The sequence below is a fragment of the Halichoeres trimaculatus genome, unplaced genomic scaffold (genome assembly GCF_033239565.1).
Source record: "Halichoeres trimaculatus isolate MK-OKI-2021-1 unplaced genomic scaffold, fHalTri1.1 fHalTri1_scaffold_8, whole genome shotgun sequence".
In the NCBI taxonomy this organism is placed as follows: Eukaryota; Metazoa; Chordata; class Actinopteri; order Labriformes; family Labridae; genus Halichoeres; species Halichoeres trimaculatus.
Window position 1 is genome coordinate 28852741 of NW_027437186.1, and position 18791 is coordinate 28871531.

At 38.7% G+C, this 18791-nt stretch overlaps 1 protein-coding gene across 1 annotated transcript; it reads right to left on the reverse strand.

Annotated features, from left to right (window-relative positions):
* Positions 1–2859: 2859 nt before the first annotated feature.
* Positions 2860–16972, reverse strand: gclc (glutamate-cysteine ligase, catalytic subunit). The gene is made up of 16 exons (XM_074676469.1): positions 16449–16972; positions 14903–15015; positions 9196–9378; positions 8592–8705; positions 7842–7900; positions 7361–7497; positions 7126–7200; positions 6732–6848; positions 6465–6603; positions 6246–6358; positions 6065–6157; positions 5842–5946; positions 5663–5744; positions 5451–5560; positions 3683–3803; positions 2860–3602 (listed from the first exon to the last, which is right to left on the reverse strand). The coding sequence occupies exons 1-16, from the start codon at positions 16596–16598 to the stop codon at positions 3421–3423; spliced, it is 1893 nt and encodes a 630-aa protein (XP_074532570.1). The 5' UTR covers positions 16599–16972; the 3' UTR covers positions 2860–3420.
* Between the last annotated feature and the right edge of the window lie 1819 nt (positions 16973–18791).

Here is an 18791-nt window from a genome sequence, read left to right on the forward strand (position 1 = left end):
TATTTGACAGTGAATAATTAGTTTATCCCGAATGAACAAAAGCTCATTTGGAAAAAAAGGAAAAAAAGGGGAAAAAATAATTAAAGACTTATATAAGCAAAACAAACTTTTATCATTTTGCTTAAAAAAGAAAAAAGAAAAATCAAATTTAAAAAAAAATGATGATCAATCCACACTTATTTTAGCTTATTAAAATTTTAAAAAGAATCCACACATTGAATGGGACCAGCTCATGCAGTGTCCTTACATACCAGAATTGCATAAATGTATTACAACAGTGCCCATCCGTTTTCCAGTCATATATACTATACTTATTTACATGCAGTATTACTGTTTTTTATTTTTATTTTTTTTATTTTTTATTTTTATTATAATTCTTTTTTTGGACAATACAAATGGTATTCCATCACAAATGGAGATGCTTCGATGAAGTTTTCTTTGGCAGTGTCATGAACATTTTTTGACCACATTCTAAAACGTAAAAGGGTTTCATTTTGTGTTTTCTCAAGTCTAGATATAAAACTACTACTTTTATATACATGCATAATTAAATTTATGCTGGTTAGCACTTCTCTTTATGTGGAGCATAAAATATGCTGATTGTACAGAACACAGATTTTCCTGAGACCACTTGCAAAAGTAAAGACTGAAACAGATGCTACATTTCTCTGCATCTGATATTGATTTCAACAATTAGGCAGATAATCCAGCCAACCTCATTTATTACAGAGTGTGTAACCTCCCACATCCTCCACCTCTGGCCTTTGGAACTGCAGCCTGGTTTGAGACCAGACATCTGATTGGTTAAGAAATCTGCAATCAGACTGCAGGGCAACCCATTCATTACTGCTCATCCTGTTCAGGGTCATGGGGGCTGGAGGTTATCCCAGAGCTGTCTTTGGTTGAGAGGCAGGTACAACCTGGAAAGGTCGCCAGCCTATCACAGGGCTGACATGTAGCAACACACAAGCATCTACACACACACACACACACACACACACACACACACACACACACACACACACACACACACACACACACACACACACACACACACACACACACACACACACACACTCACATGCACTCGCACAGGATGACCAACCCTTCTGATGAGCATGTTTTCAGACTGTTGACTGTTGTCAGATGTTGCTTTCAAAGTTGTGTGTTTGCTCAGGTTTAGGGTTATGGTCCTCAGAGGATGAGCTGTTACAACTGATGTAGTGCCATTATGTGTTAATTAATCACTGAGCACATCAAACCATCCCTGACAGTTACAGCCGTGCTTTGTATCTAGTGTTAATAAGCACGCTAACTCTACAGACTATAATCTTATACAATAGATCTGAGCTTATAGTGAACTCTAGTATATTTAGGATGAAGAGGTTGGAGGTTTACTCAGTAACATGAAAAAAAGAAAACAAAAATGTCCCAGAAATGCAAAGTTGTAATTTTTCCAGAGTGAAAGTAATACAAGCAGTTAAAAGATATAATTCATTCAAGCTTAACAGAGTTACAGGCATCACTGATTTAAGGAAAAACACCTGCACAGTTCATGCATGGGGATGCTTGATGTGGTCATGTTTGCACCGGTTCATAATTCTCAGCAGTCTTTCTCATCGATCTCTTTGGTGTTTAAAAAAGGAAACAGCTCCATGTTTGTTTATTTTGTTTATTGATTCTTTTAAATTCATGGGTCACATACAAGGTCTTTGGCTGGGAAAGACAAACGCAGACACAGTGCTTTTTATACGCTCTGATCTGATTCACTTTAGAGACCAACAAATATTCAGACTTTTCAAGGTATGAAAAGTATAGATTGAACAAAACAATAATTACGAAAGCTTTCTGATATCTTTCAGGTTATCATGCCATGTCACTTTCACAGAAAAGGGCCATTAGAGTTATTGGTAACACCTGTGTTTTCTGTTACAGGTCACAGGTCAGCTGTGTTAGATCCATTTATCTGTTGGATTAAAGAGGACAGATGGCTGTGCTGAAAGCCCCTCACCTGCAGTAGGATTTTATTGACCCTTCATCAGTTATCTAATCATTTATCCCACTCTCTAAAGTGTTTCATTCGCTGCGGTGCCTCTACTTTCTCCTAAAACTTCAATTCCTGAATCTCATAATAATGTTTTCTTTTTTTCATTATGTAGTTTTTGAATAATATGGCCAGTTCTTTTCTCTGTATAGGATTGTAGTCACCCATCATGCTGTGTGTCTCTGCAGCTTGTTCTGTAAAACTGCGGCTCAACACTGTCATCTAGTGGAGGAAAATGAAAACGTTGTAGAGCAAGTTGGATTTTTTTTTTCATTTTTTCTTTATGACCAACTATCTCTTTTTTTTTCTGTCAGTTGTCTCTTGATACCAGATGAAAAGTGGTCAGTTTTCTGCAGTGTTACGTGCTGCAAACAACAGCAAACTCAGCGTCTGACCAAGGAAAATGTTCTCCATTAGGGGGCAATAGGGGGGAAAGATGTCAGGATGTTTTAATGACAGGATCACAATCTGGATTTTATCAGGATTGTTTTTCATATTCAGACTATTTTGATCATAAAATAATCTTTAGCCAAGAATATTTCTAACTTCTTCCTTCTTGTGCACTATTTTGTCTCTTTTCTGCACCATTTCACGACTCTAATCTCATTTTGCGTCCTCTAATATGTTTTCAGAACTCTTACATTTTCACCTTCATCCAAATGATGTCGCTGTACTGGCGACAGACTTTTCTCAGGAAGTGTCACTCAAACTGCTTCTCATGTGGTTATAAAGAGGGATTAAAGGATTCAAGACATGTTTATAGAGCGCTTTAAATCAAATCCATCTGATGCGGCTCCTTTAAGTTAAAAGCATTCCAGGAGACGTCTGAAGTGGTTGTTACAGTTTTACAGATTTATTGTTAAGCAGCATCACATTGCAAACAATGGTTCGCCTTTTCCAGTTGAATGCAACACTATCTTCAAGGTCCCACTACAATGTCAGCAAAGCAAACAATTCTTGTAAAATGCAGAAAAAAACACCTATGAAACGCAAAGAAAGCCCGTTTGCAGAGAGAAAAACAAATACCCGAGGATGTTAATGTTTCAAAGAGCAGAAGTACAGTATTTACAGAAGACAGGATTAAAAGCAGACTACTGTACATCTGGTAGCTACATTTACATTCTCACACAGAGCCTTAATTTCCAGAGAAAAATAAATACACATCTGATTTCTATTACACAACCTTCTGCAAGTCTTAATCCTATTAAAATAATTTGTGATCATAAAAATCTGGTACAGTTTATTTACATACATTAATGCAGGTGTGTTTTCTTCAACACACACATGTCGTTTCTCTTTAGATTGGACCGCTTTCTTTCTCAGCCACACATTTGGTCTTTCTTCACATGCGAATTTGTCGTTGGACTCCTACGTTCTCATTTGAACCTGTTGACCGGGTTCCCGATGAGCTCGGGGCACTGCTCTTCTCCTTTCGCGATTTTGTCGCACTTCTTGAACAGGTCGTAGTTGATTTTGTCTGTGAGAACGCTGTCCTGTTTGTACTGCGGGTGCTTTGACACAAACTCCCTCATCCACTTTGCCATGGTCATCAGTTCACCTGATTCAGAAACACAGAGAGAGTTAAGGCTGAAAGGAGAGGAAATCTATCGCATAGTGAGAAGATAAACCTTTATTCACCTGAGGCACGTTTCTTGATGAGCTTCAGGTAGTTGAGGATGGTGCACCTGGTGTCCACATCCACCTCCATGTTTTCTAAATAACAGTTTAAGATCGGGATGAGACCCTGGAATACGCCCTCCTGGTAATGAAAAAAGAAGAAAAGCAGGAATTAAAAACCATGCTAAGAGATTAGCCCTAAAAAGAATAATCACTACTATGGGTTTTAATAAGATTTTATTGAAATCAATTTCATAGTCAATTCAGCTTATCAATCCCATTCTTTGTAGATTCCCTTATCAATAGCTCCTGTTAATTTTTAGGGTATAAAAAGCCAGCTCTACAGATTTTCTGTGTCAATATTTTACTGAGTTTATAAGTAAATAAATATGTGATTGGTCACTGGATATCTGGATATTTCTGGATGTAAATGCATAAAAATAAGTGGAAATCTTTGCACATGGTCATTGGAGCCTGAATCTCTGGACATTAAATACATAAAATATAAATAATCTTTGTACACTGTTAGCGTCCTTTATGGTAAAGTGAAGCCAAGCTTTTGTTCACTTCGATCTCGACGCCACTGTGTTGGAAATTCTGCTGCTAACTGATGAGCATGATTGATGTGTTGATGTTAAGAAATGACAAGGGAATTGTTGTGCATGAGGGCTAATGTTGCGGATGGATTGATCTATTTCTAATTGACTCTCAATAGAAACTGGTTAATGATACCCATTCCTAAAAGTCTGACAATGAACGTGTCATCTGAAGTCCTGGAAACATCTTATAACCCTAAATTTGTAGCATTCAAATGCATGACAAAATAATGTGTATTTGCATTGTTTAAATATTCTTAAGTAGCTTTTAAGATTAACAGAGTGTTTTAGAGACTTCGTCCATCCTTCTAAGCTGTGGTTGTGGTGTCTGCACGCAATGTCGAACAATGTTTCCTAGCTCCTTTGGAGGGATTTCAAGGTATTCCCAGGCCAAAAAGGATATCTAATACCCCCCATTAAGCCCCGTCTCCAACAAGGTCTCCCTGAGTTGGACCTGCACATAAAACTTTAACGAGAGCCATCAAGGTTGCATCCCAAAAAATCTGAATCACTTTAACCCACACCTTGGTCTTACATTTTTTTTATGCAAGTGTCATCAAAACTGTATTTTATTTCATCTAACCAAGAAAACCTCATAGATCCATGACCAGCAGCAGCACTTTTCCAAAAAAGTTGCAGACTGACACAAATTTCAAGTTTAAATTTGCTTTTGATACCTTTGGTCACCACTTTTTATCCCCTATGCCCTCCTTTTCACCTTAAAGACAACTTAACAATCAGAATTTTGACCAGAAGCTAACATATACAACTATTTCAAGATGTTTGTTAACATGGTTTAATATTTTCTTTAAAATGTCCATGAACTTAACATCAAAACTACGTCTTCGCTTGGTTAAAAAAAATAAAAACAAAGACCAGATGTGCAAGATGTTTAGCATCTCATCATGTGGGTAAGCCAGAAGTTGCTGACAACCAATCCAAATGTAGTTCAGTTTTGGCTTCATAAAAACCTAAAAGTCATCTAATTTGGAAATTAGAAAAGTCGAGGGTATCATCAAATAAGCAGGAATTAACTTGGGAATTAGATGAATATCTAATTTCTTTTGGGCTGTCTTCAAGTTGTTGAGAGATTTCAGTACTGATCAGAGTGTTTGACTATCCAACAGACCAACACCACTATCCAACTGATTCATACTTAAACTCCAAATGTCAAAAGCAAAGACGATAATCACCTTTCCATTGATGATGGTGTCGATGCTCATCAGAGTGTACTCTTCATTTGAGGTGTCATTCTCCAAACCATTCTGAGCAGAAGCAGTGCCGTCCAAGCCGGGGTTGCAGCCTGTTGGTGGACGAATTGAGTGAGTCAGTCATTCTTCTCTAAGGCTTTGATCACAGATATGACGCTCCTCTTGCCAATCTCGGTGACGTGATTTGTCTTTACCTTTAAAGATGTCCTTCCTGAAGTAAAACATCCCCTCCTGAACTGCATTCCTCTTCTGCGCCACCTTCATGTTTTCATCAACCTAAAACAAAACGATGATTTTATTTTCAGTCTGAAAATCTCTTCTGTTTGTGAATGAATTCTCTAAAAGCCTCTAGATAATTTGCCCTTTTTTGTACCTTGGACAGAGGGATCAGAAAGTCCAGTTTATAGGACAAGATCACTCTGGTGAGCAGGACGACGAAAACGACGTACGCTGCGTTTTCAAAGTCGGTCAGCTGCACCTGATAACAAAAACATTTCCTTAGTGTTTTTTTTTTTTTTTTCAAGAGATTTGAAGCTGAATCTAAACATAAATAATGTAAAAAGTTTCAGAAATGTGATACTGCAGGTGAGTTTTACCTCCATGGGGCGGAACTCCACTCTCCAGCCGATATCAGAGTTTGGAGGAGGAGGTTTGAACCTCATCGTCTGCCAGTTAGTCGACTGCAGGTTCTGTATAGAGATGATATCCACTTTAAAACACTCTTTTAAATAGAAGGTAGATGTTTGTTTTTCTCTTCATGGATGTTTTTGTCCTCACCTCGAAGTGATCCGACTCGTTTTCATCGTCCAAGTGAATCTTCTCCTCAAACACTGACAGTGGGTCTCGGATGAAAAGGTGAGCTATGTGCTGAGCCAGGAGCTTATCAATCCCTACACACAGAAAGCTGATTTAATCCATGAATTTCTCTACAGGGTCTTTTAATGACAGGCACAGATGAAATGTGTTGTTTTTAGCCTGTTTCTGGAACATCTGTACCTGCGTCCAGAAGCTGCTTGTAGATCTCTTCGTCTATCGTCAGATCGATATCGTTGTATTTTTCACCGCAGCTGGACAGGTAGCTGTCGATTGAGTCATACCTGGACTTGAAGATCCTGTATTTGTTGTTTTTCAACGGCTGCAAAAGAAAAAAGTATTTTTGATTAATTCTGATAAATTTGAACTTTAATTTGAGAGATCCAAACGTGGGTTTTCTGTTGAAAACGATCATCTTTCAGACTTGGTTTTCAAGCTCTGCGTGCTTACCTTGAGCCCACGCTCCTCCTGTGTCCGGTCATCCACCGAGGCAGAAATAACCCCCCAGCGACAATCATTGTCCGACACGAAGCCTCTGTAGAAGGGAGAGGCTGCACTCAGTGCCATCTGTAGAGAGAAAAATAATAAGCTGTAAAGTGTGATGTTTTATTTCGTCACCCAAATGAGAAAAAAATAGACTTATCTTTTCTTTGTCTGATGCAAATGCCTTTTCAGTTCCAAAAGACTATGTTTAACCTTTGTGTCTGCTTTTTATCATCTTTCATATTGACTTTCTTAATAGTTTTATTAGGTTAATAAATGATTAGTTATACATTAGCTTTGGGAGCTCAGGTAAATTATCAAAATTTATGACAGGAAGCTCCGTGTTTATCGATCTACTCACCACGATGGGGCAGAAAGTTGCAAGTTGGTCATAAAGGTAGCGGGCCTCTTCGATGCTACAAGCCTGGAATGTCACCTGAAAAAAAGCATCATAAAAAGAGGCTGAAGTACATTTATAAATCACTTATTCAGATTGTAAAGGAGCTGTTGCAACAAAAGTCAAAATAGCCCCGGTTACACCATCTTGATTACATCACTGTTTGAAAGCACACGGCATTGTCCAGTTCGCTCCGTACCTGCAGACAACAGTTGCCCATGCCGAAGCCCATGGCGTCCATGTAGATGTGATCAGGCAGAGCTGCTCTTGCTGCTTCGCCATCGTCTTCGGGGAACTCTTCCACAAAAGGAGATGGAGTACACTTGTCTTTGAAGACTGAAACACAGAAATTAAAGGAGTCGGAGTTACTTTTTTAATTCCTGCAGTTTGAAAACCAATAATCATCCCAAATCTCATCCATCCAGCTAAGATCATTAACTGTGATCTTAACATATAATCTGCAGATTTTTTTAATGATAAATACAGTTCTGCAGCTAATCTTCTTCTTGAGAGAGTTTGTGGTTCATTTGATTATTCTGTCATGAGCTTTGGGGGCAGGATGTTGCTCAAAGTTATGTTTTTAGATGAATGCAAAAACATTTTATACTAGATTTTATTTTTAAAAGACATTAGTTTTTGTAAATGAAACTGCTCAGACCCTTTCCTGAAATAAAACTCACTTGGCACATTAATTGCGACTTTCTCTCCTCTTCTGTGTCGAATGTTTCTGGTCAGGGTGCTGAAACAGAAAACAAGATAAACAATTCAAACATACAGTGTTAGAAAATCTACTTTATCAAATTCAGAAGCAAAACATTTTTTTCTGGCATTGAAGGAACTGTGAGGACTATCAGTTTGAAGTGGATTGCAGCAACACCTTTTGGCCGGAGGTCGCACGCACACTGTCATGAAGACATGACTCGTAACGAGGCGTGTGATTGTTTTGGAAAATTAATAGAGATCAGATCTTCTTTTTAACTCAACTTTTCTTTGCTTAAAACAACTTTTACTGGATAAAACGCCAAGAGGCAAGGTATTTATTAACAGTTGCGTAGTGGGATTGTTTGAAACATGACAACAAGCAAACTTTGTCAGTGTGTTCTGTAGTTTATTAGCAGGCTATATTTAGCGCTACTGATAGCCTGGTGCTCTGAGACATGTCTGTAATGTTACATTATCGGAGACTAGCAAGAGACTTAAATCAATTCGGTCCTGTCTTTTAATTTTGGATTATATATCTAGAAGGGAAACTTTTCAAAGTCACTTGGAAAGTCTTCACAGTTCCTTCAACTGTGAAACTGAGCAGAAATGTAAACCAAATCCTTTCACAGCCGAGTGATGTTGTATTTTTTGTTTTACATTATTACAAATGAGGATCAATTCAAGACTTTTCAGTTCCCCTGTAACAAAGTTCAACCTGTGAGCGCTACCTGAATCTGGGGTGTCTGTTGATGGCTTCGTCAGGGAAAAACAGCGACTTCGACACTCCCTTTTCAACAGGAGTCGGCTGGTACTCGGGTTTGGTGAAACCAGGACAACCTAACCTGCAGAAAAAGTGAAATGTTTGAGAAGTTTTCAGCAAAGAGCCACTGATATTAACTGTAAATCTACAGTTTCCTTTATCAATCCACTGTTTGGTTTGAAAAAAAGGTCAAAATAGAGGAAATTTGTATCACTACAGGCCAAAATCTAATGAGACTCATAATGTTTTCCACTTAAAATTACTCCCATGACCTTCTTTAGTAATGAATACATGGCACCAGTGAATTAAAACAGTACTTTCAGGGTTTTATGCAAAGGAACCACATTAAATGGTCCATAGTATTGAAGTTGGAGGGATAAAACAGGATATTCTTAATTATTTTCCAAAATAACAGTTTGGGAAAGCATTGATACTCAGATTGTAATCAATAACAATAGAGAAACCCACAAAATCCCACAACACAAGAGAAAAAGTGTGTCCCTGCAGAAGTAGATGACAGGCGGATTAATCTCTCTGGTGTATTTTTGGCTAACCCACTGAAAGTTGGGTACCTTGGGAATGAGGTGATGGTGCAGAGCGTTTCGTTCTGGTTCAGGACTGATGAGGCCTCTCGTCGTCTCTTCCCCATGTTTCCCTCCACAGTGTTAAACTCTGACATGGTCCCTCCGTACGGCTGCCCTGGAGTCCCCTCGATCATGTAGCTGCCATACTCTGGTCTCCAGAGCGTGGGGTGGCTGCAGGAAACAGTTAAAGCATGGTGTAAACATTCTGCTTTTACACACATACATGGAGAAAACACTTAGTTTTAATTCAACAATTATGTGTCTGAAAATGAGCTTGGTTTATCATTCGTAAAGGTGAACAAACTGGCCATATTTGTGCTGCAGAGCGTGCTCTTTGCCCTGTGCGACAGAGGGGCAGTAATGAGGAATGCATCAGCTCCACTATTCCCACTGCCTCTGGTATTTCCCCTGGGTGAAGTCGGCTTCACAGATTCAGCTCGACGTCATGAGCAGCGAGCAAAGCAAAACACTCTCCGGCTTGTGCAAACACATTCACAACGCCTGCAGAGAATTCCTTGTTTTAGAGAAATGTTACAACGGTTAAGGAATTCCCGGGGTGAGCGCTTACCGTTATCAGTCAGAGAAATCCTGAGGCCAAACAACCCTCACTTTACATAACACAGATTTACAGCACTCAAACACGTCTCTGGAATTCTTTTCACCTTCTTGATCATCTTATCCATTTTCTTATTTTACATTTTGGTCCATCTTGTTGAAAAATTTTAATTTTTTTGAGTGTAATCTAGTGTTTTGATACCACTTTGCATTTATTCATTACACATGCAGAATTTAGACATCTTGATGTTGTCCCCTAAGTTTCCTTGTTTCAAATTCATTATCATGCCTCTCTGTTTTTATTGAATCCTTTTTTTAGACCTAATATTGATTTTGTGAATAGATTGTGAAGTGTTCAGGGAAGTTTTTTAGATGCTGTCAAGCACTTTGAGGCTCCTCATTGTTGTAGAAAGTGAAGTACAAGAACAAATGCAGTACTGATTGACAGCTTTAAGCTTGAGAAAATTGTTCCCTCACATGGATAACGAGTATTTTCTCAAAGCTTTGTTTTCTTATTGTTTTTTTTTTTTTTTTTTTTTTTTTTGGGGGGGGGGGGGGGGGGGGGGGGGGGGGGGTGTTCCTATTTTTTTATCCAACACCGTAGCATCTCTCCCCAGGTCAGCCTTCATTTCAGAGGGGGTGATGTTGTCTTCTAAAGGACTTAATAACGAACTCATCCCTAATGTATTCCTTTGATTCAACTGTGCTTCCTTTTGAATTTGGTTGTAAAAATGGTGGCCAAATTTATTACAGCATTAGGCCCATTCACAAGGTTTTGGTTGTCTTTGTTAAATTGTCCATTAAAATACCTAAAGAACTAATGAAATATCTACAAAGTCATCCTTACGCTAAATCTACCAAAAAATAAGGCCATCATACAGAGATCAGTGTTGCCAACTTAGCAACTTTGTCACAAAATTTAGCAACTTTTTCTTTCAAAAAAGCAACTAGAGGCAAATCTCATAAAAACAAGAAGAATGGACAGAAGAAAGTTCATTGACATTGTTTTTACACTCCTTTTGTCTCTCCCAGGATCATATGTGCACACCATTGTTCCTCTCTCCGAACAGCATCATTTACTTTGCAAATTAGGCGATGATGTCATTCGGCAACTTTTAGGACAGCTAATAGCAACTTTCTATACTGAGGAGTTGGGAATACCGACAGAGATTTGGGTCATTTTCTTAGTAAAAAGGAACACTGGAAATGATGGACTGGCCTCTTCAAGTCCGGACCTCAACCTCATCCAGCAAATTTGTTCAAGTTGTAAAACAAACTGCACAGCTATACTGTTCATTTGAATGAAATCTTTTGGATTAAGTTGCAGAAGTCATGGCATAACATTAGTGTTAAAGCTCTCAGGAAATACACTAACACTATACAAAAGATGTGCTGCTGTAACTGCTGCAAAAGGAGGAAAAACTAAATACTTAAGTTAAAAGTAGATAAAAAGAGAAGGAGTCACTTCATCTGATATTTGTTGAGCTCAGAGCAAGCATCTGCAAGTTTCAGGATCAAGATTTGTTGGCATAAAAAAAGCTCAATACTTTCAGATCTGTCAGGTGTTAAAACAATTTTTGCTCTCACTATAGTTAAAAGACTGATGTTTGCATGTTTTCTGTCTACTCAGACCTGATGCTGTGTTGTTGATCAGGTGCAGACTTGTAGCCACACCCTTCTTAAGACATCCTGTATCTCTCTGCAAACTGTCAACCTGATGAAGCTCTAGTGTGGAAACTTATCAAACTGTCTTGCATGTTGGACAGTGCGCAGGAAGGTGTCCTCACTCCTCCATGCATGTGCACAGCTCCCCTTTGTCTGTTTCTGTGTTTAAAGAAGAGGACTGTGGAAGGAGACTTTAAAGAGGCTGAGCAAAGGGCTGAACACAACCGCTGAGCCAAACCTGCACCCTGATGACTACACAGCTCAACATATAATGCAGAAAAGCACTGCACATAAATCATCATCTTAACACCACCATGTGTAATAAAATAAATTGCAAAGGACTACCTATCAATAAAAATATTAAACCAATGAATAAAACCTTGTCAGAGAAATCAAACAGAGCCTCAGCTCACATTCAGCTGCTGTCAGATTACCTGGAACAGTTAAACTGCGCCTGCGGCAAAAAAGAGCAGCACTTAAAGCTATCTGGTATTTGTTTTTCAGGTTGCAGACAGGCGGGGTAAGAAAACACAGAGCAGGACTTAACTTTCGGAAAGAATGACAGATTGATATCACACTAATAAATAATGTTATCACAGATTTTTACTTATATTGTGAAAAGGAACATTTAGTTTCACTGATAAGAAGATTTCAGATTTTGCACCACAAGCTGAGGAATAAATTGAGGCGAGGGGACAGCAAAGGTGCTGAGGTGGACACATCTCTATAAAAATTCACTCAATGACTCACTACAAATATAAGGAAACAAACTATCTGAGTAAGGTCAGCTGAGGAAGACATGGCCCACTGCACTGATATCATCTCTACAGCCGGGTTGATGGCAGTGTGGGAAGGCTGCTCAGTGCTGAGAACAGGAAAATGTTCAGGACCAACCAGTTTGAACTTTGTAAGAGATATGCAGAGATCAGGAGGGGGTTCGACTCTTCCTCTGAACTTACAGAGCCTCAGGGAGCTGTTAGAGGTAAAAACCAGGTGTGCAACAAAGACACTCAGAGCCAGAGTCCGCGTCTATCACCAGGACGACTGGTTCGGGCTTGATATGGAGATAAATCTGAAGAAGAGACACCTTTAAATGCCCCAGAAAAGGTGTTTAATTAAAAACTGGCCTGACTGGAAGGGATTTTTCAGTACAAAGCACACACAACTCGTTCATCAGTCCTCTTATGTCATACGTACGTGTGCAAACTGTGGATTTGAAAGTCAAAGTAAAGAACAAGCTTGAAGGCAAATTCAGTACATGTGAAACACAATGAGACGAGGTGTTTGGCTGCAGGGTGGTGCAGCCGGTCTCTGCACCTCCAACTCTGACAGCTTTCACCTGCGAGTCTTTTTAATTAAACTATCATCATGCTTTAAAACTACTGATGTTTTCAAACCGGTTTCTCTTCCTGCTGCTGACTGAAAACAAGAGCGTGCAGATTCTGAAATCTAGATCCGTTTTCTGATAATGGTCGTGTGTTGTTTTATGTTATATCTGTTGGTTATTGACTGTAAGTTAAAGGCTCTGAGAGGAATTCATAAGTTAATACTGAAATAATCTCACTATGATATATTTGCCTGTTTATCTGGTTATTTCTAAATGTTAGTTCTCAGTTTTTTGCAGTTGGGACCTGAAGTCTCTTGAGCCTTGTTTTTACCAAGCACTTCAGTTTGGTGCATCTCGGTACGGTACACATTTTGTGGAGTTTCTTTTGACTAAAACTGCCGTCACACTATTACATAGCTGATGAGGCTTTAGACATCTGCCACCTGACAAGAAAAGCACAGTTGGCTGTGAAAACACAAACAGGATCAAGCTTTACAGATCCGACCCGTACCAAACTGTATTGATCCATACAGGACCGCTTGGTGCAAACAGGGCTCTGGGTGACACTACCCTGGTAGACAAAGTTTAGTAGTGAGACTTGAGATCTGTTTTTTCTCTGCTGAAAAGGATTTCTTGGATTAGTTTCATAGTAATGGTGGACTCTGAAGCTGGACGTCTCAGCAAAAGAAAACTAAACAGGAGAGTGATGGAGCACAGGCTAAAACACAAGTTATGATGTTTGTGTTATTGTTCATTCCAACCCACAGTCAGCAGTTATTCTGCAGTGGTCTGTTCAAACTTGAGAGTCTAACAATAAAATGAAGAGTGAGGTTACGTTACCTCTGCTTGGTGAGGTTGGAGTTGGTAGATGAGCAGTGGTAGGACATAACCAGGGTTCAGTAACATTATAGACACGTCTCAAAGCAGTTGTGAGGAACACTTTATATAGCCGGCTACTAAACTACACTACAAACTGAGTTTATAAAGTTTGAACATTGACACCTTATGATGACAAAAATATTCACTTCCTTTTTAGCTAATTTATTTTTTAGATGCAGGCTTTGTAAAAGTTTTCTGGCTGATAAAGGGTTAACAGCGGTGTTCGTACAGGTTACATACATACTTATGTGGGTGTGGAAGTGTCATAAATTCTTGCATCAGAGGGATGCCAACTGGATTATTAAACAGACTTATTAACTAGTAGAGAGATTTTCAAACAATGCCAGAGTCAGACAAATAATGTCAAAGTGAGACCTTCAAAGTTAATGCACACTCCTATTTCCAGCAGATTAGATTACAGCAGCTCTGCTCACAAAGCTTTAAAAGCACAATGCAGTCCAAAATGCTGCTGGTGTGGAAGTTTCTCATGACAGACATGCTTGTGACATGTGGAGATCTGGAGTTGACCTTTTGACTGCCTCAAGAGTGGGAAGAAAACAGTAAAAGATTGAATAATTTCTCAGGTGATGTCAGACAAACCCTCACTCTGCTTACATTAAAGTCTAACTAAAAAATTCTTTATAGAACGCTCCTGCTGTTTAATTACATTTTAACTCTATTTTTTAAAATTTATTTTAACCCTTCACCTCTTTTTTGCACATTTAATAACATCTGACATAGTGTTTTGAGTGTAAAGCTTTCACTCCTGCTCTTTTTTCCTTTTGTTTTCTTGTTGTAAAACACTTTGAAGTGCTGTTGTGTATGAAAGGTGTTATACAAATAAAGCTGCCCTGTTTCATAATTGGGCTTCTTGTTGGTTAAGCTTGGTCCTGCTCCTACTGGTTAATCTTGTCTAACAGATTAGTCGGACACATTATTGAACCAAAATCAAATGAAATCACAATCAGCCACTTTACAGCTCATCCAAAACAAATAATGAGCCAATAACAGCCCTGCCAAAACTGTGGGTGCTCGAGGTGTGGCATTCACCGAATGTCATTCAGATAAGAAACCGCTCTGTGCTTAAAGTTCAACAACATATTTCTGAGCCTGACCCCTTCCAGGAAGAAAAACTAACTGAAGCCATGCGTGTCCTCACAAACTCAACGTGTGTTTGCAAACACAGTTAAACCTAACGCAAACAAAGATGGCGTCATGTTTGTAGTTCATCCAGCTGTTGTTATGTTGTCCCATAGAGAGCGTACTTACTTGGGGTTTATGTTTTCGCCCTGTTCCTGGAGAGTGTCTAAAACATCTCCTCCGTTCAGGACAAGCCGGACCTTTTCGTCTTTATCGTCCAGCTCCACCAACATGTACTCGACCTTAGAGTAAATGATTACAAACAAACAGAACACATGATCAGTACACGGATGTGCTCTTTCAATGCACTCTTCTTATGTTGTCTCGATGCACGCTAGACCACGGAACAAAGTGTGCATTTTCAAGATCTCATGGCAACAACATCACATCAACTCCAATCCATCAGCTATGTTTCCTTGACTTTGACTCTGCAACCCTGTAATCCCCTGTCTGAAAGAGGGATTAATCTATAACAACAGCATTCCACATTGTTGGAAATGAAAACACTTTGTTCAAGCTGAAGCACACTGAAGTTTTGTGAACTGGTGGGTGGCAAACTGTGAGTGAATGGAAGGAGAGAGTTTCATAAAATGACAGAAACATATCGACAAGACTTTACATGCTGTATGTCAAGCTTTGGGTGAATGTGTCCTCACAGGGAGCTCTGTCAGGCTTACAGAGAGACAGCTACAAGACAAATGATTAAGTTTAAGCATCAAGCACATGTATCTTAAATGACAGAGGCTCACATATTCTCATGAAATGTACATTCAACTACATGTTGAGGCACAACTTGCAAAAACGCAGCTCTGTATGAACTATGAATATTTGCAGTAAATTACTATGATACTTAATGGTAAGAGTTGCTCATGATTTACATTAAAACTGTTTTGGATTCACATTTCAGAAGCTTAATCTGCTTGCAATCTTTTCTGCAGAGTTACGTGAGAGTGAAAATGTACTCGCATCATGCATATGCATAATAAATGATGGAATAAATGCAGCAGCCAAGATTGTTGTTGTTGTTATTGTGTCAGCTTGTTACTATGATATGGAGTTGCTGGTATTATTTGGAGTGAACAATGAGAAGCAGCTATCTTTTTTTTTTTTCCAGTTTTTACAGGTTTTTAAGACAAAAGTATTTTTATTGCATCATGCACATGCAGGAAGAGTGCATGCGACTGCCAGATCCACATCTTCAGGTACTTTGAAGTGAGCTTTAACTTAATGTTAAGTCATTGCAAATCTTCATATAACACCTGCATAACTAGAAGTTTGGAAGTATGCTGCTAGAATTACTGAATAGATACTAATATGAAAGCCTATTTACCATTTAGAAACTATACATTCATAATCCATGCAAAAAAAAGCAATTATGAAATATTTTTCTGTTTTTTGTGACACGTATCTATCATGTTTACGTCTATTTTTCTACTTTAAAACCTTTTAAACTCTCACATTGAATTTCTCCCCTGTTTATTTTTTTTTCCTGTTATATCCAATGTTGGCAGAATACAACCTCTCATTCCTGGATTAACACTGTACGCATCTATTTATGTACCTGTAGCACATATAAGACGAGTATTGCATCATGCACAACCATCTTGACTGACAGATCAAAGCAGCAGCACCGTACTCATGTTTGATAACGATAACATTAAGAAACCTTACTCACCTCATCTCCCCATTTCAGCACATCTTTCTGCCGCTCCTTCACTTTATTGTAGATGTTGAGGAATTGAATGATTCCATGTTTCCTGATGTGATCGGCGTACTTCTTGGTTTCTTCCCAGTTGAGTGGAGACCCCTGAGAGAGTAAACCCATGGCACAAACAGGCTGGAGATGTAAACTGAAGGCTACTGGTGGTGAGTTGCGGTCTGGTAGTGTTGTTAAGCAGCGTGCCCTGTCGTAACCTTAGCTGGAAGCTCTCAAGAAGAAGGCCCCTGCTCATCACCTGCTAATGCCTGGTTAGCTCGCTAAAGCACATCCAAGGCTGGCAATGCTCCGAGCCGATTCCCGCTAGCCTCGGCTCCGTTACGGACTAAAGACTGAGGCAGCTACTCGTGGAGCTCTGTGATGGAATGACAGATACGTGTGCCTAGTGTGTACGTCTTTGTTGCCAAGCCAGTCTGCTTCCTCGAGCCGGGCTGTGTGTTGTTCATATGAACGCCCTCCTGGTTTCACACACGTGATGCCGTCAGGCGGAGCGGAGCAGGGGGATGACATCACTATGACTCAGCATTCTTTGCTGCTAGGCCCCGCCCTACAGCCTGTCAATCACTACAGACTGGTGCTGCATTCAATGCGATCGGAAACAGCAAACTCACGATGAAAATTCAGTCAAACTCGCTTTTAAAGTCAAGGGCCGGGAAAGGAAAAAATAATGAATGAATAAAAATGAAAAAAGAGGACCATCTAAACAAACAATATGATTTTTTTTTTTTTTAATAAAAGACTTTATGCTGTTAAAATACGAATTCAGATTTACGGAAGCCCAAATAAAGGACACCCTGAAAGGTCATGATCAAGTGTTTTTTTTTTTATTTTTATTGTTTTTAGATAACAACTTAATTTCACATGTTTTCTTTAGAACTGAACAAATTTTCTTCTTTTTTCAAGAAAACAAAGGCTTATTTTTCCAAGACTACAAGTTTAATTTTCAGGTATCCTTAAATCCGTTGAAATAATAAAATAGAACATACTTTGAAAGAAAGAAAAATATGCAAAAGGAACAATAAAATATTATACTTTAATAAAACCAGATTAATCGTCTTAATCTATATATACACACTTGCCACAATTATACTCTAGAGCAGGAGCTATAACAACTATGAGTACAAAAAAGAAATGTGCAATAGTACAATAATATGAGTGCATGATTAAATTTCTGTGTTTCTTTGTACTTTTCATAAAGAAGCCAAAGCACCAAGAATCACAGTAGCCTACCTTAATACTGGGCAGCGGCAGAAGGGCAGCTTGGCATGCGTTTTCTGGCTAATGATATGGAATTATCCAGTTGTCTTGAGAAAACAAGATTTTAAATAAATTGAGATTCCAATAAAATAACTAAAATCAATGTTTAATCTTGAGAAAATGGAGAAAAGAAAATGTGTTACGATCTTGTAGGTCCTCCAAAGAAATGGGTTCAATTTACCACATTAGTGTGGGCAGTGGCAGCTTTACATGTCTTGGTCTGGTCTACCACAATGTCTAACAGCTAATAGTTCATTTTCTTGATATATTGGAGAGATTAGCTGAATAAAGGGGCAATTCATATTTTCTTGCAACCACCACAAAGGTTAAGTGCTTAGGCTTTTTTTTCATTCACAGATTCCAGCTTGAGAAAAATGAGACATGTTTACAACCCGAGGCAGAGAATCAGGAGGTGCAGTAGTTGTTAAAGAAAGCTGACTGTAATCATGACACAGCATTTGCGCTTTCTATCAACTTCTCTTTAGGTGTGTGTGTGTGTGTGTGTGTGTGTGTGTGTGTGTGTGTGTGTGTGTGTGTGTGTGTGTGTGTGTGTGTGTGTGTGTGTGTGTGTGTGTGTGTGTGTGTGAATAAACTGGTTCACAGGTCACTGAACTTCACTGACATCTGCCCTAAATAAGAATGTGGCTGCTAGTCAAAAGACAGCAGAATTTTTCTTTCAGAAGTCAGATATTTGTTATTAAAAAAGGGACTCTTACCAGGAATTGACCAGCTACCATTTTCTATTAACAATGCTGCATCATTCATAACATGCAGTATTCAAATGTTTTGTTTATTGAGGGAACCAACAGTTTTAGCCTAACCATAATTTGTGAGACTTAGATAACCTAAATATGTAGAAAAAGGTGTTGTTAGTAAACAATATTTAGCTGAAATGGAAGAAATAGATTATTCAAAATTTGCATCAATAGGACAATGCAAATGTCTGAGGTTTTATAATTTATTCTTACCTTGACGTTCTCACCATGAATGTATAAAACTAGTTAAATTTCCTTTTTATATACAAAGAATATGAGAGATAGAAGA